The 19,809-nt window shown below is 41.8% G+C and overlaps 1 protein-coding gene across 1 annotated transcript in view; it reads left to right on the top strand.

Moving 5' to 3' along the window:
• The window catches only part of Spag17 (sperm associated antigen 17), a 206,915-nt gene extending 190,288 nt beyond the window's left edge, over nucleotides 1–16,627 (top strand). Inside the window, exons 46-48 of the mRNA XM_052178557.1 lie at nucleotides 10,949–11,009; nucleotides 15,226–15,370; nucleotides 16,488–16,627. Coding sequence (XP_052034517.1) covers nucleotides 10,949–11,009; nucleotides 15,226–15,370; nucleotides 16,488–16,627 — 346 coding nt within the window. The remainder of the gene's footprint in view (nucleotides 1–10,948; nucleotides 11,010–15,225; nucleotides 15,371–16,487) is intronic.
• Nucleotides 16,628–19,809: the final 3,182 nt, after the last annotated feature.

Genomic DNA, 19,809 nt, shown 5'->3' with positions numbered 1-19,809 from the left:
ATCTCATGCAATTTCATTTTTTTAATTGAATATAATCTTCATTTACATTTCAAATGGTAAAACCTTTCCTAGTTTCCCTCCTCCCCGAAAACCCCCAACCCCTCCTCCCACCCCCTGCCTCCAAGTATATGCCCCTCCACCTGACCCACTCCTACCTCCCCCTGCCTCGATTTCTTTTTGTTGGGGAATCTACTGAGCCTTCACCTGACCAAGGACCTCTCCTCCCACTGATGCACATTTTTGGCTGGAACCATGTGTACTCCTTGGTTGATGGTTCAGTCCCTGGGAGTCCTGGGGCATCTGGATGGCCGACATCATTGTTCTTCCCATGGGGCTCTAAACCCCTTCAGCTCCTCCAGACCACCCTCCAATACCTCCATTGGGGACCCCACACCCAGACATTTCTTTAGGTGCTTTAGAGCCATTCGAGTTTCAGCCATTTCTTAGTTGAGAATTCCCTGTTTAGCTCTGTACTCCAGGTTTTAATAGGGTTATTTGACTCTCTGGAGTCTAACTTCTTTTTGTTGTTGTTGTTTTGTTTTATTTTTATTTTCTATATTTTTTGTTTACATTCCAAATGCTTTTCCCTTTCCCAGTTCTGCCCTTCCCCCACCCCCATATATTCCAGAATGGGTAGAGTCTAACTTCCTGAGTTCTTTGTATATATTGGATATGAGCCCTCTGTCAGATGTAGGGTTGGTAAAGATCTTTTCCCATTTGTTGGTTGCCATTTTGTCCTATTGACCATGCCCTTTGCCTTATAGAAGCTTTGTAGTTTTATGAGGTTCCATTTGTCGATTCTTGTTCTTAGAGCATAGGCCATTGGTGTTCTATTCAGGAGCCTTTCCCCTGTGCCCACGTGTTCAAGATTCATCCCCACTTTCTCCTCTATAAGCTTCAGTGTGTCTGGTTTTATGTGTAGGTCCTTGATCCTCTTGGACTTGAGCTTTGCATAAAGAGGTAAGAATGATTCAATTTGCATTTTTCTGCAACCAGCATACTTTCTTATAGAACTCAAACCACCTTCCCAGGGGTGGCACCACCCACTGTGGGTTGGGCCTTCCTACATCAATCATTCATCAAGAAAATGCCCCCCACTTAGAGTTGCCTACGGGCCAGTCTGATGGATACAGTTCCTCAGTTGAAGTTCCCTCTTTCCAGGTATATCAAGTTGGCAACCAAAATTAGCCATCACATTGTAATAATCATCAACTGTGACAACCTCAATAAGCATTTGTTTGTGCCTGATAGGAAAAGTACTCTCAAAACGTATTGTGCATATTTAAGAACCATAATATAATATCACAGGACACATAGATATCTCAAAAGATGATTGCAGTGATACATGTAATTTTTGTGTCAAGAGCAGCCAGAATCTACTCATTCTGCAGGAATCCTGTATATTGTTCAGTTTCCCTGTTCCCAGTCCTGACAAACATTAGGTCTCTAGACTTGCTTACAAGGGGGCCCTATTGTCCCTGGAATTGGACTTACAGGATGTGGTAAGACACTCAGTGGAGATGCTGGAGCCAGAACTCACATCCTCTGGAAGACTGAGCAATAAGTGCTCTTAACCACTGAGCTCCCTCTCCAGCCCTCACTTTATAGACTGACCTGTTTCCTCCTCTGTTCTTGATTCAAGCCCTGGTAGCCACTCTTGTTCTCCACTTCTGTGTTTGTGTTTTGGAGTCCACATGAAAGTGGAATTCTCTTATTTGCCATGCTATCCTCTAGGTTTATCCATGCTATAGCAAAAGACATGATCTCTTGGTTGGTTCATGTTTGAATATTATTCCATTGTTTAGATTCACCGATGCTTATTTTTATCCACACATCTGTTGATGGGCATCTAAGTTGCTTTCCTATCTTGCGTATCATGAATGGCACTGAAGGTATGGAGCAGTGTCTATCCATACTTACAAGTCTGAGTTTTTAGTTCTTTTGGTTATACTACCAAAGGAGGGGCCACCAGGCCCTGCAGCTGCTCAGATGTCCAATATGACTTATCTTTGGGTTTTATCTTAAAATAGTCATCTTAATGGGTACATATAGGGTTAAGTGTGGGCATCCTACATCCACCCTGCCACAGGACTCGGGCCACTGGTGGAGGTGGAATGAGGGGGCTTTGACTGTGCTTACCACATAGCTTTTCCAGACACCCACACTGGCCCCAGGCGGGTGTCTGGCTATGGAAAGCCGCTGGACACCGCTCCAGGGCTGGGGGAGCTGCTGGAGCTGGCTCAGGGGTCCCCAGGCCTGCAGGGAGGCCCAAGTCAGCTGGTTCTCAGGATCTTTGAGCACCCACGCACCATTGGGAGCCATGGAAGAGCTTGAGAAAACCTGAGGGCTGGATCTAGCCCAGGCCAAAGGGGAAAAGATTCGGGAGAGCTCTGGCTGGAGGGAGAGTCCTTGGCTTGCATGGCAGGCTGCTTGGCTTGGGGGAGGCTGGGAGCACTAAGAGGCCTCCTGAGGGAGATTAGGCAAAGGCCTGCTCCATGGCTCCCCACAGCAGATCCCTATGAAAAGAGGCAGTCCCTGTTTTTAAGGCATTTATTAACCTAGAAAACTGGAATACCCAAAACATAATCCACACATCAAATGAGATACAAGAAGAAAGCAGGAGTGGTCCCTGGTTCTGGAAAGACTCAGTGAAACAGTATTTGGCAAAACCAGAACGGGGAACTGGGAAGGGGTGGGAGGGAGGACAGGGGAAGAGAAGGGGGCTTACGGGACTTTCGGGGAGTGGGGGGGGGGGCTAGAAAAGGGGAAATCATTTGAAATGTAAATAAATTATATCGAATAAAAAAAAATATATCGAATAAAAAAAAAGGCATTTATTGTCATGGCAGAGAGTGATGATGAGTAAACCGTACCCCACTCTCTCAGGGCGGGCCTGGGGTTAAACACCTTTTGCTGGGAGGGCTGTCTGGGAAGGACAGTTTATTGACTAAGTCCCCCAGGTCTTTAGGTACCTCATTAAAATGGAGATTTGTCTTGAGGCTATGTGACCACAGGTCACATCCTCTACCTGTGGAGGTGCTTGGGGCACTGCCCTTATGTGACTGATGGCCACAAACCTATGGAGAGCTGTGGCCTCATGCCAGAAGCCTGGAGTTCAGGAGTGTGGCAAAACGCCTACCGTCCCTGAGGGTCACCAGGGTTTCCAACCTAGCTCAACCAGAAACCAGGCTGCCTTTCACAGCCCTACAGGTATATAGTGGCATCTCTTAATGGTTTTAATTTGTATTTGTCTGATAATTAATAATGTTTACTTTTAATGTGCTAATGGCCAGTTTATGTGTTCTGTGGAGAAATGCTAATTCAATTTGCTCATTTTTACATCAGATTATTGGGGTTTTTCTCCAGGACTGAATCTAATGAGTCCTTTGTAACTTTAAGTGGCCCTTCATAAATAAGCTTTATGGTTATTTTTTCTGTGCTTTTTGCTTGCTTCCAATGCAACTCCACTTTGTCATTACATTTGTAGTACAGAATTTGTTTTTACTTTGATACCTTACAGTCTTGATTGGGTCCTTGGCTTTTCGTGTGATAACCAAAGCCACTGCCAAGGTCAATGTCCATAAGACTTCTCCCCTATGTATTTACCCAGGCATTTTATAGTTTGAAATATCATGTTTCAGTTTTTGTCCATTCTAGCTTGATTTTGAGGCTATGGTTTTAAATGCAGCTCCATTTTTATTCTTCTATATAGAAAATCCCAGTTTTGTGGCACTACTTTGTTTGTTTGCTTTCCAAATACTGCCCCAGATGTCCCCTCTCCCGGAGTCTCTCCCCCATGCTCCCTCTCCTCCTCTGAGAGCCACTCCCCCTGGTATCCCCCCAACCTGAAGCATCAAGTTTCTGAAGGATTAGGCACATCCTTCCCCAATGAAGCCAGACAAGGCAGCCCTGTTGACAGAGAACAGATTCCACAGTCAGGCTACAGCTTTAGTGACAGTCCCTATTCCTATTGTTGGGGGATCCAACATATTGGATTATTGGGAGACTGTTGTGCTGAGGCCTCAGTCCAGCCAGTGTATGCTCTTTGATTGGTGGCTCAGTCTCTTAGAGCTCCCAGGGGTTCCGGTTAGTTGACTTTGTTGGTCTTCCTGTGGAGTTCCTATTCCCTTCCAGGGCCTTCAATCCTTCTCCCAACTTTTCCATAAAAATTCTTGACCTCCACCCAATGTTTGGCTGTGGATATCTACATATGTTTCAGTCAGCTGCTGCTAGGTAGAGACTCTCAGAGTACAGTCATGCTAGGCTCCTGTCTGCAAGCCTAACAGAATATCATTAGTAATATCCAGGATTGATTCTTACCCATGGGATGGGTTTCAAGTTGGGCCAAGTCATTGGTTGCATATTCCCTTACTCTCTGCTCCATCTTTGTCTTTGCACTTCTTGTAGGCAGGACATATTTTGGGTCAAAGGTTTTGTGAGCGAGTTGGTGTCTTTATCCCTCCATTGGGAGCCCTGAGGAATTTTTTTAATTGAGACTCCCTCCTTTGCAGTGACTCTAGCTTGTGTCAAGCTGGTCTAAAACCAGACAGCACAGTCTGCAAAGAGGAACCATTGAGGTTTGGAGAAGACTCACAATGCACAAGTACATTGCAAAGTATTGTGTGTATTTTGCTTTTGGTTTGATCTTATGGAGGTAGGTTCCCAGTATCTAGCATTGGCTGGCCTTGAATGTACAGCAATCCTCCTGTCTCAGTTTCTCAAGTGCTGTAATTATAAGTGTATGCTACCACACCTTTATTCTTGTGGGTGTTTGAAGAGTTTTTCTTCCAGTCCATGGACACAGGGCATCTTTGCATTCATTTCTTTCCTTCAGTGTCTTTCACTGTTTTTCAGTGTCTTTTCATTGTTTTTTGGCTCTGAATATATTGATAGTTCCCTGGTTAATTGTGTGGCTTTTTGGTGCTATCACATGTGAACTCATCTGCTCAATATTTTAGCTATCATTGTGTAATATAAAAATTCTAGTGATACTTGAAGGTTGACCCTGTACCAAACAACTTTATACAATTTATTCACTCTAGCAGATTTTCTCCTGCATATCTGGCTTTTAGATGAAGAGGTAATTTTACCTTGAGTTTTCCAATTTGCATGCCTTTTCTTTCTCTCATCTGGTGGCTAATGTTAGTGTTTTTCATGCTATGATGAATAAAAGTGGTAAGAGTGAGTACATTCACCTTTCATCAGGCATCAAGAGGAAAGACTTCATCTCTCAGCCTTTCGTAGGAGTCCTTATCTTGTGAAGCAACTTACCCTCCATGCCCAAACCATTTAGAGTTTGTATTTAGGAAAATATATCCGACTTTGTCAGACACTTTGTGTGTGTCAATTGAGATGGTCAATTTTAATCTTAATTTCCACAGAATGTTCCAGATTCTTTGTGTAACTGAGTAATTATTTCAGGCTACTGATGTCTGAAATGATACTAGATATTATTATACTCATCTACTTTTAAAAAACTTGTTTGTGAATCATCCTTTGGTTTACCTTAAACATTCCACGTGTGTTAGAGATGAATTTACAGTCAGTTGTTCTTAGAAGCTTCAGTACATGTCTGCCAGGTTCATTTGTTCAAAGACTGAAGGCATGTCTAGAACTTTTTTCCTTTCTAGTTGACCTACTCATTGTAGATATTGAAGTCTCTGATTAGTATTGTATTTATTTTATGTATATGAGTACCCTGTAGCTGTCTTCAGACACACCAGAAGAGGGCATCAAATCCCATTACAGATGCTTGTGAGCCACCATGTGGTTGCTGGAAATTGAACTCAGAACCTCTGGAAGAGCACTGTGGTCAATGCTCTTAACCACTGAGCCATCTCTCCAGAGAGTATTTTATTGCTACTTGTTTTCCCTTTATTTTTATCAGTGTTTTCCTTGTATGCTTAAATTTTCTTGTCAGTAGACACCAAGTGGTGCACTAGCTGGAAGGATAAAGCAGAAGATCCAGCTCCCTGCAGCCTGTGAGCAAACCCTTTGAGGTTCAAGGGCACACGGGAAGGAACATGAAAGGACTTTTCATATGGATGCTAAAAAGATTTCCTTGTATGTCTACTATATGATATTTATATTTGTAATCTGTCAATTATGAATTTTTGCTAGCTAAAGGGAATAAAATATAGACAGTGGGAAAAGAAATCACAGTTGCCACCTCAAAATTCAGGCAAGTCAAAAAGTTGTATTATAAATAATTACTCACCATAAAATTAGATTGCTTCCTTATGAGTCCACCTTTCTTTTCGCCCATGTTTTTGGCTTGCAGTGAACCTTCAAAGTCATAAATTTGGGCAACTCCATCTGTGATCTTTTGTTTAGCATTTGTACAGAAAAGTCTTTTCACTTTCAGCTCGGTTTACCCTTGAACCTCAAGGGGTTTGCTCACAGGCAGCAGGGAGCTGGATCTTACTTCATCTAGTCTAGCATGTGGTGTCCTCTGACTACTCGGACATTAGCAGTGACAGACTTGGGCGCCACCTTATTGTTTGATATCTGGCTTTTTTCTTTACTCTCTAGTTGTATAGCTCTGTGGTTTGATACTTGTCCATGGTTTTAAGTGTTCCCTTCCTGCTATCATTCATATGCTTGCTGTAGCTGTCTTGTGGTTACAATGAGGTTACATCATTTTTTAAATAATCAAACTGCTTATTGTTGCTTTTGGTCAGATGATAGTATTTCAGAGTAGGCTTTAATCTTTAGCATCAAAACCATTAAAATGAGTTGTTTTCTACAATAGAAGCATCTCAGTTGTCAACATTTGGACTGTAAAAAAATACATACTTTTCTAAAACTCTTAATTTTGAACAAAGCTCTGAACTGCGCAAGTGCAGAATGAAAACAGCATGTCAACTCCATCAAATGAAATCCTCCTCAAAAGTATAAGTCACGTAACTTCACTCAGCACTAGGGACTGATAGAAAATATCATTCACCAACAATACCCCAGCTCTGTGATGGGCCATGCTTTGGAAGAGTTAAGGCCAGTAGTATGGTCAGGTATGGGACCCACAACCTCCTCTACTGTGGAATGGAGAAACTGACTGAGGGACTCTGGCCAGCTTGAGCATGGCAAACATGGCTCTGGCAGGCCTTGCCCTTCTCCCTCAGTCCCTCTGCCTGGCTAAAAACCATCAGACTCTATTCCTAAAGTTAGCCACCAAGGTCTCTTCCCTTGTTTGACCACTTCTTCTCCCTGAGGCTACCAAGGTTCAGCTATCAAAGTATCAAAAGTCCAGCAAACAAAAGCCCCCTTTGGCTCACCTAGTTAACATGCCCAATTAAAATTAAATACTTCATCCTAACATGGGGGTTTTCCTTTTTACCTTTATAAACCACCATTTGCCTATGTGCCACATCTGTCTCCTCTCTATCTAGAGGCAGTCCTTTGTCGCTCTCTGGGGACAAATACCTTTCCCCTCTCTCTTGTTCCTTTACCCTTCTTTCTTGTCGTCTATCTCCTGTCTTTGACTTACATTCTCTGCCCACTGTGCCTTTGTGGCAAACAAGTCTCCTTTGTGCTGAGACCTTGGTCTTGGGTGTCCTGCGCCGATGCAGTTCCATGCTCTGTGCAGGGCTCCATCACCTCCTCTTCTACCACCTTTTCAGTATGATCTGCTGTAATATCCCATCATCATAACCCAGATCCTGCCCTCTGTGTGAATCCCAACAGTGTGGGATTTGACACACTGTTTTCATTCTGCATTTGTGTAGTTTAGAGCTTTGCCCAAAATTAAGTGTTTTAGAAAAGGATGTTTTGCATGTATTTTTTTTACAGTGCAAAATTTGACAGCTGAGATGCTTCAGTTGTACAAAAGTTCATTTAAGAGGTTTTCCTACTAAATCTGGGGTGCTGTGAAGATAGAAGCCTACTATTAAATGCAAACCACATGACAAAAAGGAGCCTCTCCAGAACTCCTGGTATTGGGCTATGCGCCCTTTTTATTAAAGAGAAATAAACTCTAATTCCACATCTGTTAAGCTCCATTCCTTTCGAATGCTCTTTAGCTTCCTTGGCATCATCTACATTTCAGAGACAAATCTTCAAAAGCCTGGTCTGTTCATGCATAGGAGACACAAAGGCCATGGCACCATATTTAGAGAAGGCTTCCCTTAGATCTCCTTCTGTGGCATACACACTCAACCTAAACATTCCAAGATCATAGCTGCAGTCACACTTTTCCCTGATTGTCAGCAAGATGCATTTAAGAAAGCACTGAGGGAATGGCCTTGCCGTCCAGAACAATTTTGATAATCTTGGCTGTAAGACCTGTTCTTGGAGCATCTATGGAAGCGGGACCAAGATTGTAACCTTATATAATACCATAGACAACTTCTGGGCCTAAACCTAGATTAAGATCTAGACCTGGATTTAGATCTGAATGTCTGGAATTTTCCTTGAAACAACGTTTTGGAAAGGTGTTCTGTGCAGAAACCCTCAAGGCTCGGTAAACACTCTAGAAGCAGAGATAATCCTCTGGGGGCTGCTCCAGGCTCCAACAGAAGCTGACAAGCTCTTGTCCCGCCATAGCTCAGCAGGGCCCGACTTTCGTCACCTCAGCACAGGCTCTAATGCTACTAGATTAAACCTTGCTTGCTTCTTTAAAGCCATGGCCCACTATGTACCTTTACTGGCCTGCAACTGGAAATGGGGATTAGGCTCTTCTTTAATTCACAGAGCTCTTCCTTCTTCTCCTGTAATTAAAGGAAGGTACCACAACCCACTTCACCAAGCACCTTAGCTGACAACAGCTTCCACTGTGTACACAAATGTGGGGCTTTGCCCTCCACACAATCTAGGTATACATTGTCAGAATTTGTGTCTTTATATGATTTATTTCCTAGTTAATGTCTCTATATTTTTGATCACTTTGGCTTTAAACTTCATGACAAAGATATGCATGCTATGACCATGATGAATATGTAGTTAATAATATTACAGATATGCATGCTATGACCATGATGAATATGTAGTTAATATTACAGATATGCATGCTATGACCATGATGAATATGTAGTTAATATTACAGATATGCATGTTATGACCATGATGAATATGTAGTTAATAGTTAATAATATTACAGTACTGGAGTGCTCCACTTCATTTATGCATCTCCCTTTTCCAGTAAGTTTTATAGTTACATACATATTCATGATGGTAATTTCCATCCTTTTGTTTCTTCTTGAAGAACCTCATTAAGCATTCTTGTAAGATAAGTTCAGTGGTAATATATTTCCTTGGCTTTTGATGGTTTATAAAATCAATTATTTCTGAAGGACAGCCTTGCTGGGCAGATATTTCCTTTTAGCAGTTTGAATATAGTTCCTCTTTCCTTCTTGGCCACAAGTTTTCTACTAGTAGAACAGATGGTAATTTCTAGAGATTGCCTCAGTCGTGGCCTGATGTTTGTGTCTTCCTTTCTTTTAAATTTCCTTTTGATTTTGATTTTGAAATCACACTATTTTTAATCACACTATTTCTGCCTGATTAAGACAAAAAGAATAACTGAAGTACTATGGTAATTTTAGCTATGAAGACCTAACTTATTAATGAGTATCTTAACACACAGTTCAGTTTACGTATGGTTCTGAAAACATACCTGGTGTTTTTCTAGACCCAAACCAATGAAATCTTTGAGCCTTCTGACACCTTATATATAATGAATCAGAATAATCTGTGTCAAGGTCTTGCAGGCTAGCAGGAGGAAGCTCAGGCTTTCTGAATACCAAGCAGGTCATTGCTGTCTCTACCACACTAAAAGACTTCACTTTATTGTAGTCACTAGAGCCACACTGAGATTTTTCACTCATTTTTATTGGATGAATATACTATAAATCTGTGCCAAGGCCACTTAGAATTACAAAGAGACCTCAGTTCTGTTCTGAACTGAGGCTAAAGCACAGTATGTATGTCGGAAAGGTTTTCATTGAAATGCAATAAATATTGCAGTTGCAGAGTTCTTCTTATATAATGACAAACCCTTTGAAAATGTTTATGACTCTGGGATGGAAATGAAATAAAGAAAAATGACAGAAGCATCCAATTTGGAAAATTACAGTTACCTTTTAGTTGAGGCAAACCCCACCTTTAGGAATGTTGGCTCCCCAACAGACACTATGGCAATTTCTTTTCTTTCCAGGTGTTACTAATGAAATGGGTGAAAGGAAATAGAGAATCATCCCTAAACTAGTAGACTCTATCTATGTATACTCTGTCTCTCTGGCTTTAGAGATTTCACTCCACTACTTGTTTAGCTATGACTGTTAGACAGCAAAGCAGATGGTAGGAGAGGGGTAGGAGCCAGTGCGCCAGCAGGCTCTCCTTTGCAGAGAACTCCAGGCCTTTCATCCCCAGGCAGAACCCACAAAGTGCAAGCAGGAAAAGAGATGCACAAGCAGCCCCTGTGAGCACACTCAAGTGAGACTTCTCAAGCCCTCTCATTTTCTGCTCTCCTTCAGTCCCCCCCCCCCCCCCCCCCCCCCGCAAGCATGCAAGCCCACAGGGAGTCAAGGGAAAGCCCGCTCCATGCTCCGCTGTTTCCCCAAAGTGCCATTGTTCTAGAGCTGCATGACCTGGCTGTCAGCATTCACATTAATACTGACAGCTCTGCTGCAAGGCACAAACCGCCAACCACTGGCAGTGCCCTACCTGGGCCCTTCACCAAGCAGTAACAAAGGGTAGGAATACAGGCTGGAGTCTGGTTCATGCTGATGAAAACTGTTGAAAGGGCAGGTATGAAACAGGTTGATCCCAAAGTCTATTCTCAATGGAGTCTTAAGCCTTTGATTCTTTGCACATGCTATGGATTCCCTGGAAAGCATGTTTATACCTGGTATGGACCCCTGGCTCCACCTTCTGAGGTTTGTAGCACCCTAGCTCCTTCATTGCTTTGTGTTCATTACAGCATACATTTTCTTCCATTTTTTTTTCCTTGTAGGTTTAGAGTGAAGCAGCCCCCACCCAGCACTGGATTGAAAGTGACATATAAACCTGGGCCTGTAAGTTCATATGTTATCAAGTGTCTATGTTCACGCGTGTTTTCATGAACACATGTGAATATGCTTACATTGAAGTTGGCTTTTATACCATCATCCTGAACTCCTTCATTTTATATGATTCTGACACGAGTGGGTCTAATATTTCTCCTATCATCGGGAAGAGATTCCCTAGATTGGTCCCCTCTGTGACTCCTCATTAAAAAAAAAAAAATACTACAAGTAAAATAAGTAAGTAAGTAAGTAAATAAATAAATAAATACTTCAGCCAGACACAGGGGAAGTTGTCCTCACTTGTCACAGGAGTTCAGTAATGTACAGTCATATGCAAATGACCTTTTTAACATTTGAATTCTTGGGGACTGGAGAGTTGGATAGTTAATTAAGAGTACCTGTTGGTCTTGCTGAAGACCCAGGATCTGTTTGCAGCACCCACCTGGCAGATCATGACCACAGGTAAGTCTGGTTCCAGGGGATCCAGGAGGTCTTCTCTGGACTCCTCAGACACTTCATGGAGGATGTAGTACACAGATATACATGCAGGGGGAAAAGATCTCATACATAGATTTAAAAAAATGAGTTTTTCTGAAAAGCAACATATTCTCCATGAAAATAACCATCCTATTCTTTCTACTTTATATAAACATAGCTTGCTTTCTTGTGCTTTCCAGAGAATATTATCTAGCATAATAATAGGAAATCACATTATTTTATTAAAGTCATCAGCTGTTTTATTTCTTCAACATACTCTGAAAACACAAATTTAAAACCTGTAAATCAGGAAATCTGGAACTATGCCAAGGAATGGCTACACCAAGTTACATGAAAAAAAAGTATTGTTTTTCTTTCTTCAGTATTCTCAACACAAAGGATGAGTGTTGGAATGTGATGGTCATGCTAGTTACACAGAAGGAGCATCACTAATTGTGTACATGCATCCAAACATCACACTGTGCCCTATACATATAGACACCTCTGTGTTTCAGTTAAATATAAACACAAAAAAGAAATGAAAATCAAAAATAAAGCCTAAACCAATGGGATGTTTCATTTTTAAAAAGTGAATATTAAGTGAATATTCATTTATATTCCTACTTACTTTAGCAATATATATTTAGAAATGTTATATAAGATAAACACAAGTTTATCTCAAATTAAAACTAACCGTCTTGTGAGCACTTCACCTGGCTGCTCCGCCAGGCTCTTCATGTCTCAGTAACTGCCGGACTCATGTCATGTGCTACTAATAGAGCCAGGGAAGAGGGATGGAATACAGGAGCCTAACAGAGCCAGGCACGCAGGAGGCACTTAGATGGGTATGGCCAGAATGAAGTAGGAACGCCAGTGGGCTTACGAATTCATAGGCACAGAAGTGGGTGTGTGCAGGCTCAGGAGAAGAGGCAGCAAGGGTATGTAGTCCTGTAGCAAGCACAAGAGAAGGCACTAAAGCAGCCACACTTGTTACTCATATACACAGATCAGCCTAAGTGCACTACAGTCTACCAGCTTCTTGTGATGACCATCTTGCACCAGGCAAGGTTGGGCATTAATGCTCCGAACCTTGTTTTCCTCAGCTGGTCTATGAAGGTGTATAAGCCAGATGTTTGTAGCACACTCCTAGTTTGCCTTTCACAATCTATAGCAGAACAGTGGGCCACAGGCTGAAATTCCAAAGATATGCCAACATTGACATTACATCCACCAATCTATGCTTATTCGCTTTTTCTGAATGAACTCACCACTGTACGATACCAAGATTTCAGAATGCTGGGGCCAGTGAGATAGCTCAGCAGGTTAAAGTGCTTGCCACCAAGCCTCAAGACCTGACCTATGTGGTAAAAACAGAGCCAAGCCCTGAAAGTTGTCCTCTAACCTCCACACATAGTTATCATGGCAAATATGTGTGTCTAAGTGCAGGCCTGTGCACCCATATCCCCAAATAAACATATTAAAAAGATATCAGACTCTTGATAAAAAAATCAAAGCAAGCCCTTCTTCTACTGTTTCAAGAAGTTAGTAAATCTCATTTTAATCTTACAAAACAGATTGTTCCAACAGCTAAGTGCCTGCTGGATCAACCTTTATAAGTAGTAAAAACCTTGGTGTGTAGTCTTTGAAGCTCACCATACTATAAGGGCATTTCTTTCTCCCTTGTGAAAGTAGGTTTTGGCTCTGACAAAAAAAAAAATATAATCTATAGTCTTCTTTCTATGTAAATCTAACCACTGTTCAGCTTGGTTAGCTGCCAGCACTGAAAGAATGTGCTCTAGTCCTGGGTAGCCGTGGGCCCTGCTCCAGCTCTCCCGTGGATTTTCATCACTAGCCAGCTCTCTGATTGCTAGGCTTGGAGGACCAAGTCCGGGACTTTCAGAACTGTCGGCATCTGCTCCAGCATGCATACCCATACTCTGCTGAACATTTTTCAACTCTATCATTTATAAAACTGTATTTAAATTTTCCATTTGTATCTAATTGCTCTCCATGTGGTAGTGTGTGATTTATTTATTTATTTTTTTTAGATAGCTGTTCCCAAGTCTGCTTTTTAACCAGCCCCCTGGACAGGCAGCTTAGAAACACAAACATCTCTTCCCTTCCTGGCTAGTGTACCTTCCAAGAACAAAACAAGCAGCCCAATACCTTGTCACACTTTTTCAGTATATATCAGGTTTCTTCTTTGTTGGTACAAACCTCTTCCTGGCATTCAGACCTAGGCAGTTTGGTATCTACACCAATTCTGTCTCCCTCTACTGGCCCATCACACTCCATATCCTATATTAGAATCTCAGAGACCAATCGATAGGAGACTCATCAAGTTTCTTATATTACATTCACATTTGTCTTAGATGAAATCTACCTTTATCAACCAGCAGACAGAAACTCACTACCAACCCTCAAGAAATCACACAACTGGATTGTAGGATGGATATAACGATATGACTTAAGGTTTTGAGGTCAGAAATTAAACAGAGATCTCGGTTCAGAATTCAAGTGTCCTCTACATATTGCTGATGTATGATAATATGGGAAAGAGAACTTTGGCATCTGTTTAGGGATCTGGGGGGGGGGGAAGAGACCAATGGAGACAGAAAACTAGGAGAAAAACAGTTATGGGTATTGCAACAGTTTTGTCTTCACTTCTAATGTCCTGTCATGTCCTGTCATTTAGTCCCTGTCCCCTCCCCCAACACACACACACACACAGCACTTAGTTTTTGTCTTTGTGTCAGTCAGTCTAAAAGGAAACAAGGTTTGCTCTGGCTTACAGCTTCAGGGGTTTCACTTTGTAATCACTTGGCCCTTTGTTTTGGGGATCTGTGGAATATCAGGGCAGAGACACATGGGAGAGCAAAACTGCTTTCTTGATGGCTGTCAGGAAGCAGAGAAATAGAGGAACCACCCCCTCTTCAATGACCTCCTTGCTTGGCATTAAGCCCAGATCCATAAAGTTTTTGTTGTTGCTTCTCCATGTAGCCCTTGCTACCCTGGAACTCACTCTGTAGACCAGGCTGACCTTAAACTGACAGCGCTGCCTCTCGGAATGCTGGGATTAAAGGCATGCACCACCACCACCTGATTTCCTTAAGCTTCTCTCAGCTCCTGATAGTGCCACGAGTTAACACTAAACTTTTCCTATATGACCTTTGGGAATATTTCAGACACAAATTCCAACATCCTTCAGAAGTTTCTCATCAGTCCCATTTATTTCCTGGAATTCTACACTATTCTAGATAATTCTGACAGATATGTTTTGATGCACGCAGCTGGGCTGTGGAAATGTGACCACTGGGGTGACAAGGAAATGAAGGAGAGACACACATCCAGAGAAGGTGGGATCTAGTGGACCATTTGGTAGTGGAGTTGCAGAGACAGGCTTAGCTAATCTTGCTTTGGAGTTCTCTGTAGGGGAGTGGTCTCAGGCTGTAAATGCCCCGGAAAAGGAAGCTGCAGTAGCTGGTGTAGCTGCTTCCACACTTACCGTCAACATTCAGGCACTGACCAAGGGTCGGCCAAAGGCTTTGACACTCCAGTGGGTCTCAGGCACAGGGGTCTTGTCACTGCCAAGCTCACGGCAATAATACACCTTCACTCGGGACTGCACTCACTCTCCACACGTGCTTATATTTACTAGTGCCAAGTTTATGGACAAGAAAAATGAAGTTGAGAGAATTTAGCTATGTTGTCAAAATTAGTTTTAAAGCCAGTATTTGCTGTCTTACAGGTGGCTGCTGGTTTGCAAGCAGAACTAAAAGTAGAGCTATTTGCCATGGCTGTTGGAGAAGATGGCGCCAAGGGCTCAGCACACATCTCCCACAATATTGAAATCATGACAGAGCATGATATTCTGTTCTTACCGGTGGAAGCAAATATCCTTTAAAGCTCAGTCTCTGTAACCACACATAGAACAGAAATGATGAAATGAACTAAGAAACCATGGAAGACAAAATGGTCTTCATTAGTTATTCCCTAGGCCAAGAACTATACATGGGGGACAACAGACATGGGGGCCACGAAGGGATGATGTCGGGTAAGGAGGTAAGAGCCAAAGTGGGACTTATTAAGATGGATGCAAGCACAAGACTTAAAAATCCATTTTAGAGCCAGCAACTGAATGGCAGAACTTAGAAACAAGATCTCATCGAAAAAGTAGGAGCTGGCAATAGAAAGTTTTCCAGAGTCCTTTACACATAACTGATATTTGAGGGTAAGGGAAAGAGAAACTGGGATCTGTTTAGAGAAGAGGAAGAGGGGCCAAAGGAACAGAGTATGTTACCTTAATGCTACAATGGAGGATAGACATTTTGTTTAGCATAGACTGTTTCTAGGCTTGAGAATGGAGAAGGAATGCATTTAAACTATGACTAAAAGTAAGTAACGTGGCAGTATGCAATAGAGAGAGGGCAAGAGTGGAGGCCAAGGGCTAGCGTTACTGAGAAGGAAGATGGAGATGGCTGAGGATTGAAATTTTGAGATGAGGAGAAAGCGGGAGATGCATCAGATGAGCTTCATTTCAGTAGAAATGGAAGTGAATCCATTTGCCAGTCCTTTCAAAGGTAGTGCCTCTAACAGACAAGGCACTAGGTTTACTTATCAGTTAGATGCAGACAGGAAATAGTTTGACTTTTCATTTTTTAAAAATATAGCTCACAGCCAGTGTCCCAAAATCTAGACCTATTCCTACCCAAACTGCATGAAATCAGCATGTTGATAAGTTGATATGGTCAAGGGCCTGGTGGTGATGGCCTCTCATAGACAGGCCAGGACAATAGGGAGAGAAAGAATCACACTGTGGAAAAAAAGACATTGTGCTAAAACACAAGGCTCCAGGTCCTGTCCCCAAGAATGTGTGGGCAGGATTTGCTTACCAGAAGGGTACCTACTGTGAGTTAATGCTACTAGAGACTCTGATTTTAAAATGTTATTTGTGTCTGTATAAAAGATCATTTTAACCATGAAGTCCACAGACCTTAATTAATGCTTTACTAGTTTTAACAAGCAGTAACTATGACAATCGACCAAAAGATCTTCCCCAGGGAAAAGAAAATCCCATGGTCTACAGGACTTCCACAATCTCCTCCTCTGCACTTGGAGTCGTCGTGTCTCAAAAGGCCAGTCGTCACTAGATCTGTAAGTAGTGAATGCCATGTAGTCAACCACTCACGCCTCAGACCTAGGGGTTCCCCTATTTCTCACAGCCAAAAAGGAAAATGCTTTTAGAATTTACATTCAAATCAGTTGTTTTCATACATTTTGGACTCAGGACCCCGTTGTATAAACTGTACTGTTGGTTCCAAGGGCTTTATTTACAATTTATCAATACTTACCAAAGAAGAATTAGAACTAGGAAATTTTAAATTATATTTAAATAATGAACCTAATATGTAAAATACTTTTTAAAAAAAATCATATGCCCACTTTGTTTCATTTTGTTTCATTTTTGTAGAAGACAGACAGGTTTATCTTGCCCAACTTCAGAGGTGTCAGCGCACACATCACACAGGTGATAACGATGAACACAGCAGCACGCTAGAGCAGTGGCCCAGGAGGCAGACAGGAAGTGGTCAGGGCCCAAGAACAGTGGCGAGCGACTGACTTCCTCCAACAAAGCCCCATCCTAGGGAGTTTTCACATACCCTGAAAAAGCACCAAAATCTTGGGCCAACCAACCAAATCATGATCCTCTGAGGAATACTACATATTGAAACCAGGGCATCCAGCCCCAAATAGGGGCCACTTTACCCCCTTTTATTGAAAATATTTTTTCACATAAAATATCTTGATTATGGTCCCCCCTACTCCTCCTAGTTCTTCCCCACTTCTTACCCAATATTGATCTCCTTCCTTTATGTCTGTCATTAGAAAAAAAAAAAAACCCACAATTCTAGAAGATAATAAAATAGAACTAACATATTAGAGTTGGACAAGACAGAAGGAAAGAGTCAAAGAGAAGGCTCAAAAATTAGAGACCCACTTGTTGGTACACCCAGGAATCCATAAACACTAGACTGGAAGCTATAATATATAGGCAGAGGACCTAGTGCAGAGCTGGGAAGGTCCTGGGATGCTGCCCTATTCTCTGTGAATTCCTATGTGCTGATTATGTTGACAACAGGGCCTTGTTGGTGTCCTCCCTCCCGCTCTGGCTCTTACACCTTTTCCACTCTTCCACCAGGTTCCCCGAGCCTTGAGGGAGGGGCATAGACAGAGATATCCCATTTAGGGCTGCATGTTCCCAGGTCTCTCACTCTCTGCATGTCTGGCCATGTGTCTCTGTATTTGTTTCCATCTGCTGCAGGAGGAAACTTGTCTGACAGGGGCTGAGCATCTATCTGTAACTGTTTGTCCCTTACTTTATACCTAACTTCTATGGTTCTACAGATTGTAGCTTGGTTATCATTGACTTAACAGCTAATATCTATATATAAGCAAACATATACCATATTTGTCTCTCTGGATTACCTCACACAGGATGATTGTTTCTAGTTCCATCCTCTTACCTGCAAATTTCATGGTTTCTTTTTTAACAGCTGAGTAATACTCCACTGTGTAATGTACCATTTTCTTTATCCATTTTTCTGTTGAGGGACATCTAGATTTTTTTCTATCTTCTGGCCATTATAACTAGAGCAGCAATAAACATGGTTGTCTATGGTAGGATGAAACATCCTTTGGGTATATGCCAGAGTAGTATAGTTGTACGTTAAGGTAGATAAGTCCCATCTTCTTGAGGAACCATCGCACTGACTTCTACAGTGGCTGTACAAGAATGCACTCCTCCCAGTATGATGGGATGTGTGGATGAGTGTTGCCCTCTCCATGTCCTTGCCAGCAGGAGCTATCACTTATTTTATTGATCTTAGACATTCTGACAGGTGGAATCTCAAAGTAGTTTTGATTTACATTTTCCTGATGGCTAAGGCTTTAGAATTATTTAATAGTTTCCTCTTTTGAGAATGTGTTTAGCTCTCTACCCCATTTTTTTTTTAGATTTATTTATTTATTATATGTGAGTACACTGTAACTGTCTTCAGACACCAGAAGAAAGCATCAGATGTCTTTTCTCTTTTCGAATGGTTGCGAGCCACCATGTGGGTGCTAGGATTTGAACTCATGACCTATTGGAAGAACAGTCGGTGCTCTTAGCCACTGAGCCATCTCTCCAGCCCCTCTCTACCCCATTTTTAAATTGGACTTTTTTCTTTTTAAATTTTATTTATTTAATGTATGAGTGCTCTACTGCAAGTACACCCACATGGCTTAGAGGATATCAGATTCCCTTCTAAATGTTGGTAAGCCATGTGGTTGCTGGGAATTGAACTCAGGATATCTGGAAGAATAGCATGTTTTACCACTGAGTGTTTACCATTGAGCCATCTCACTAACCCTGGGTTATTTTCTTGATGTCTAGGGTTTTGAATCTTTTGTTTTGTCTTTTTTTTTTTTTGAGTTATTTATATATTTTGGATATTAGTACTCTATTGGCTATATAGTTGGTAACAATCTTTCCCATTCTGTAGGCTGCCACTTTGTGTGAATGAGTGCCCTTTGCTGTACCCAAACTTCTCAGTGTTAAAAGGTCCCATTTACCAATTGCTGATCTTAGTGCCTGTACTAATGGAGTTCAGGGAGTTGTCTCACACATCAGTGGGTTGAAGGCTATTCTCTTCTTTCTATCAGGTTTAGTGTGTCTGGTTTTATGTTGAAGTCTTGGATCCATTTAGGGTTTTGTACAAGATGTTAAGTATGGATCTACTTGGCTTCTTCTACATGCAGACATCCAGTGTGACCAGCACCATTTGTGGACGATGCTCCCCTCCAGCCCCCAGTGTATGTTTCTTGCCTATGGAAATTCAGGTATCCATAGGTGTGTGGATTTATTCTGGGTCTTCAATTAGATTTCATTGTTCAATGTCTGTTTTTGTATACCATGCTGTTTTTATTACTATAGTATGACCTTTGTAGTACAATCTGAAATCAGGACAGTGATACTTCCTGTGGTTTTTAGTATTCAGGATTGTCTTAGCTATCTTTTTTTAAATGTGTGCTTCCTTATGAAGCTGAAAACTGGCCTTTAAGCTTTTGTGAAAATTGTTTTAAAATTTTGTTGGGCATTGCATTTACTCTGTGGATTGCTTCTGGTAGGATGACCATTCTCACTGTATCAATCTTACTGATCCATGAGCATGGGAGAGCTCTCCATCTTCCGGTACCTTCAGTGACTTGAAGTCTGGAATCATACAGGTCTTCCACTTGTTTGGTTAAAGTATCTCAAGGTATTTTATATCATTTGTGAAATGTTATTTCC

Source organism: Apodemus sylvaticus, chromosome 4, assembly GCF_947179515.1.
Source record: "Apodemus sylvaticus chromosome 4, mApoSyl1.1, whole genome shotgun sequence".
NCBI classification, from domain to species: Eukaryota; Metazoa; Chordata; class Mammalia; order Rodentia; family Muridae; genus Apodemus; species Apodemus sylvaticus.
The sequence above is the reverse complement of the archived record's forward strand: the minus strand, read 5'-3'. Positions and strand labels throughout refer to the sequence as shown.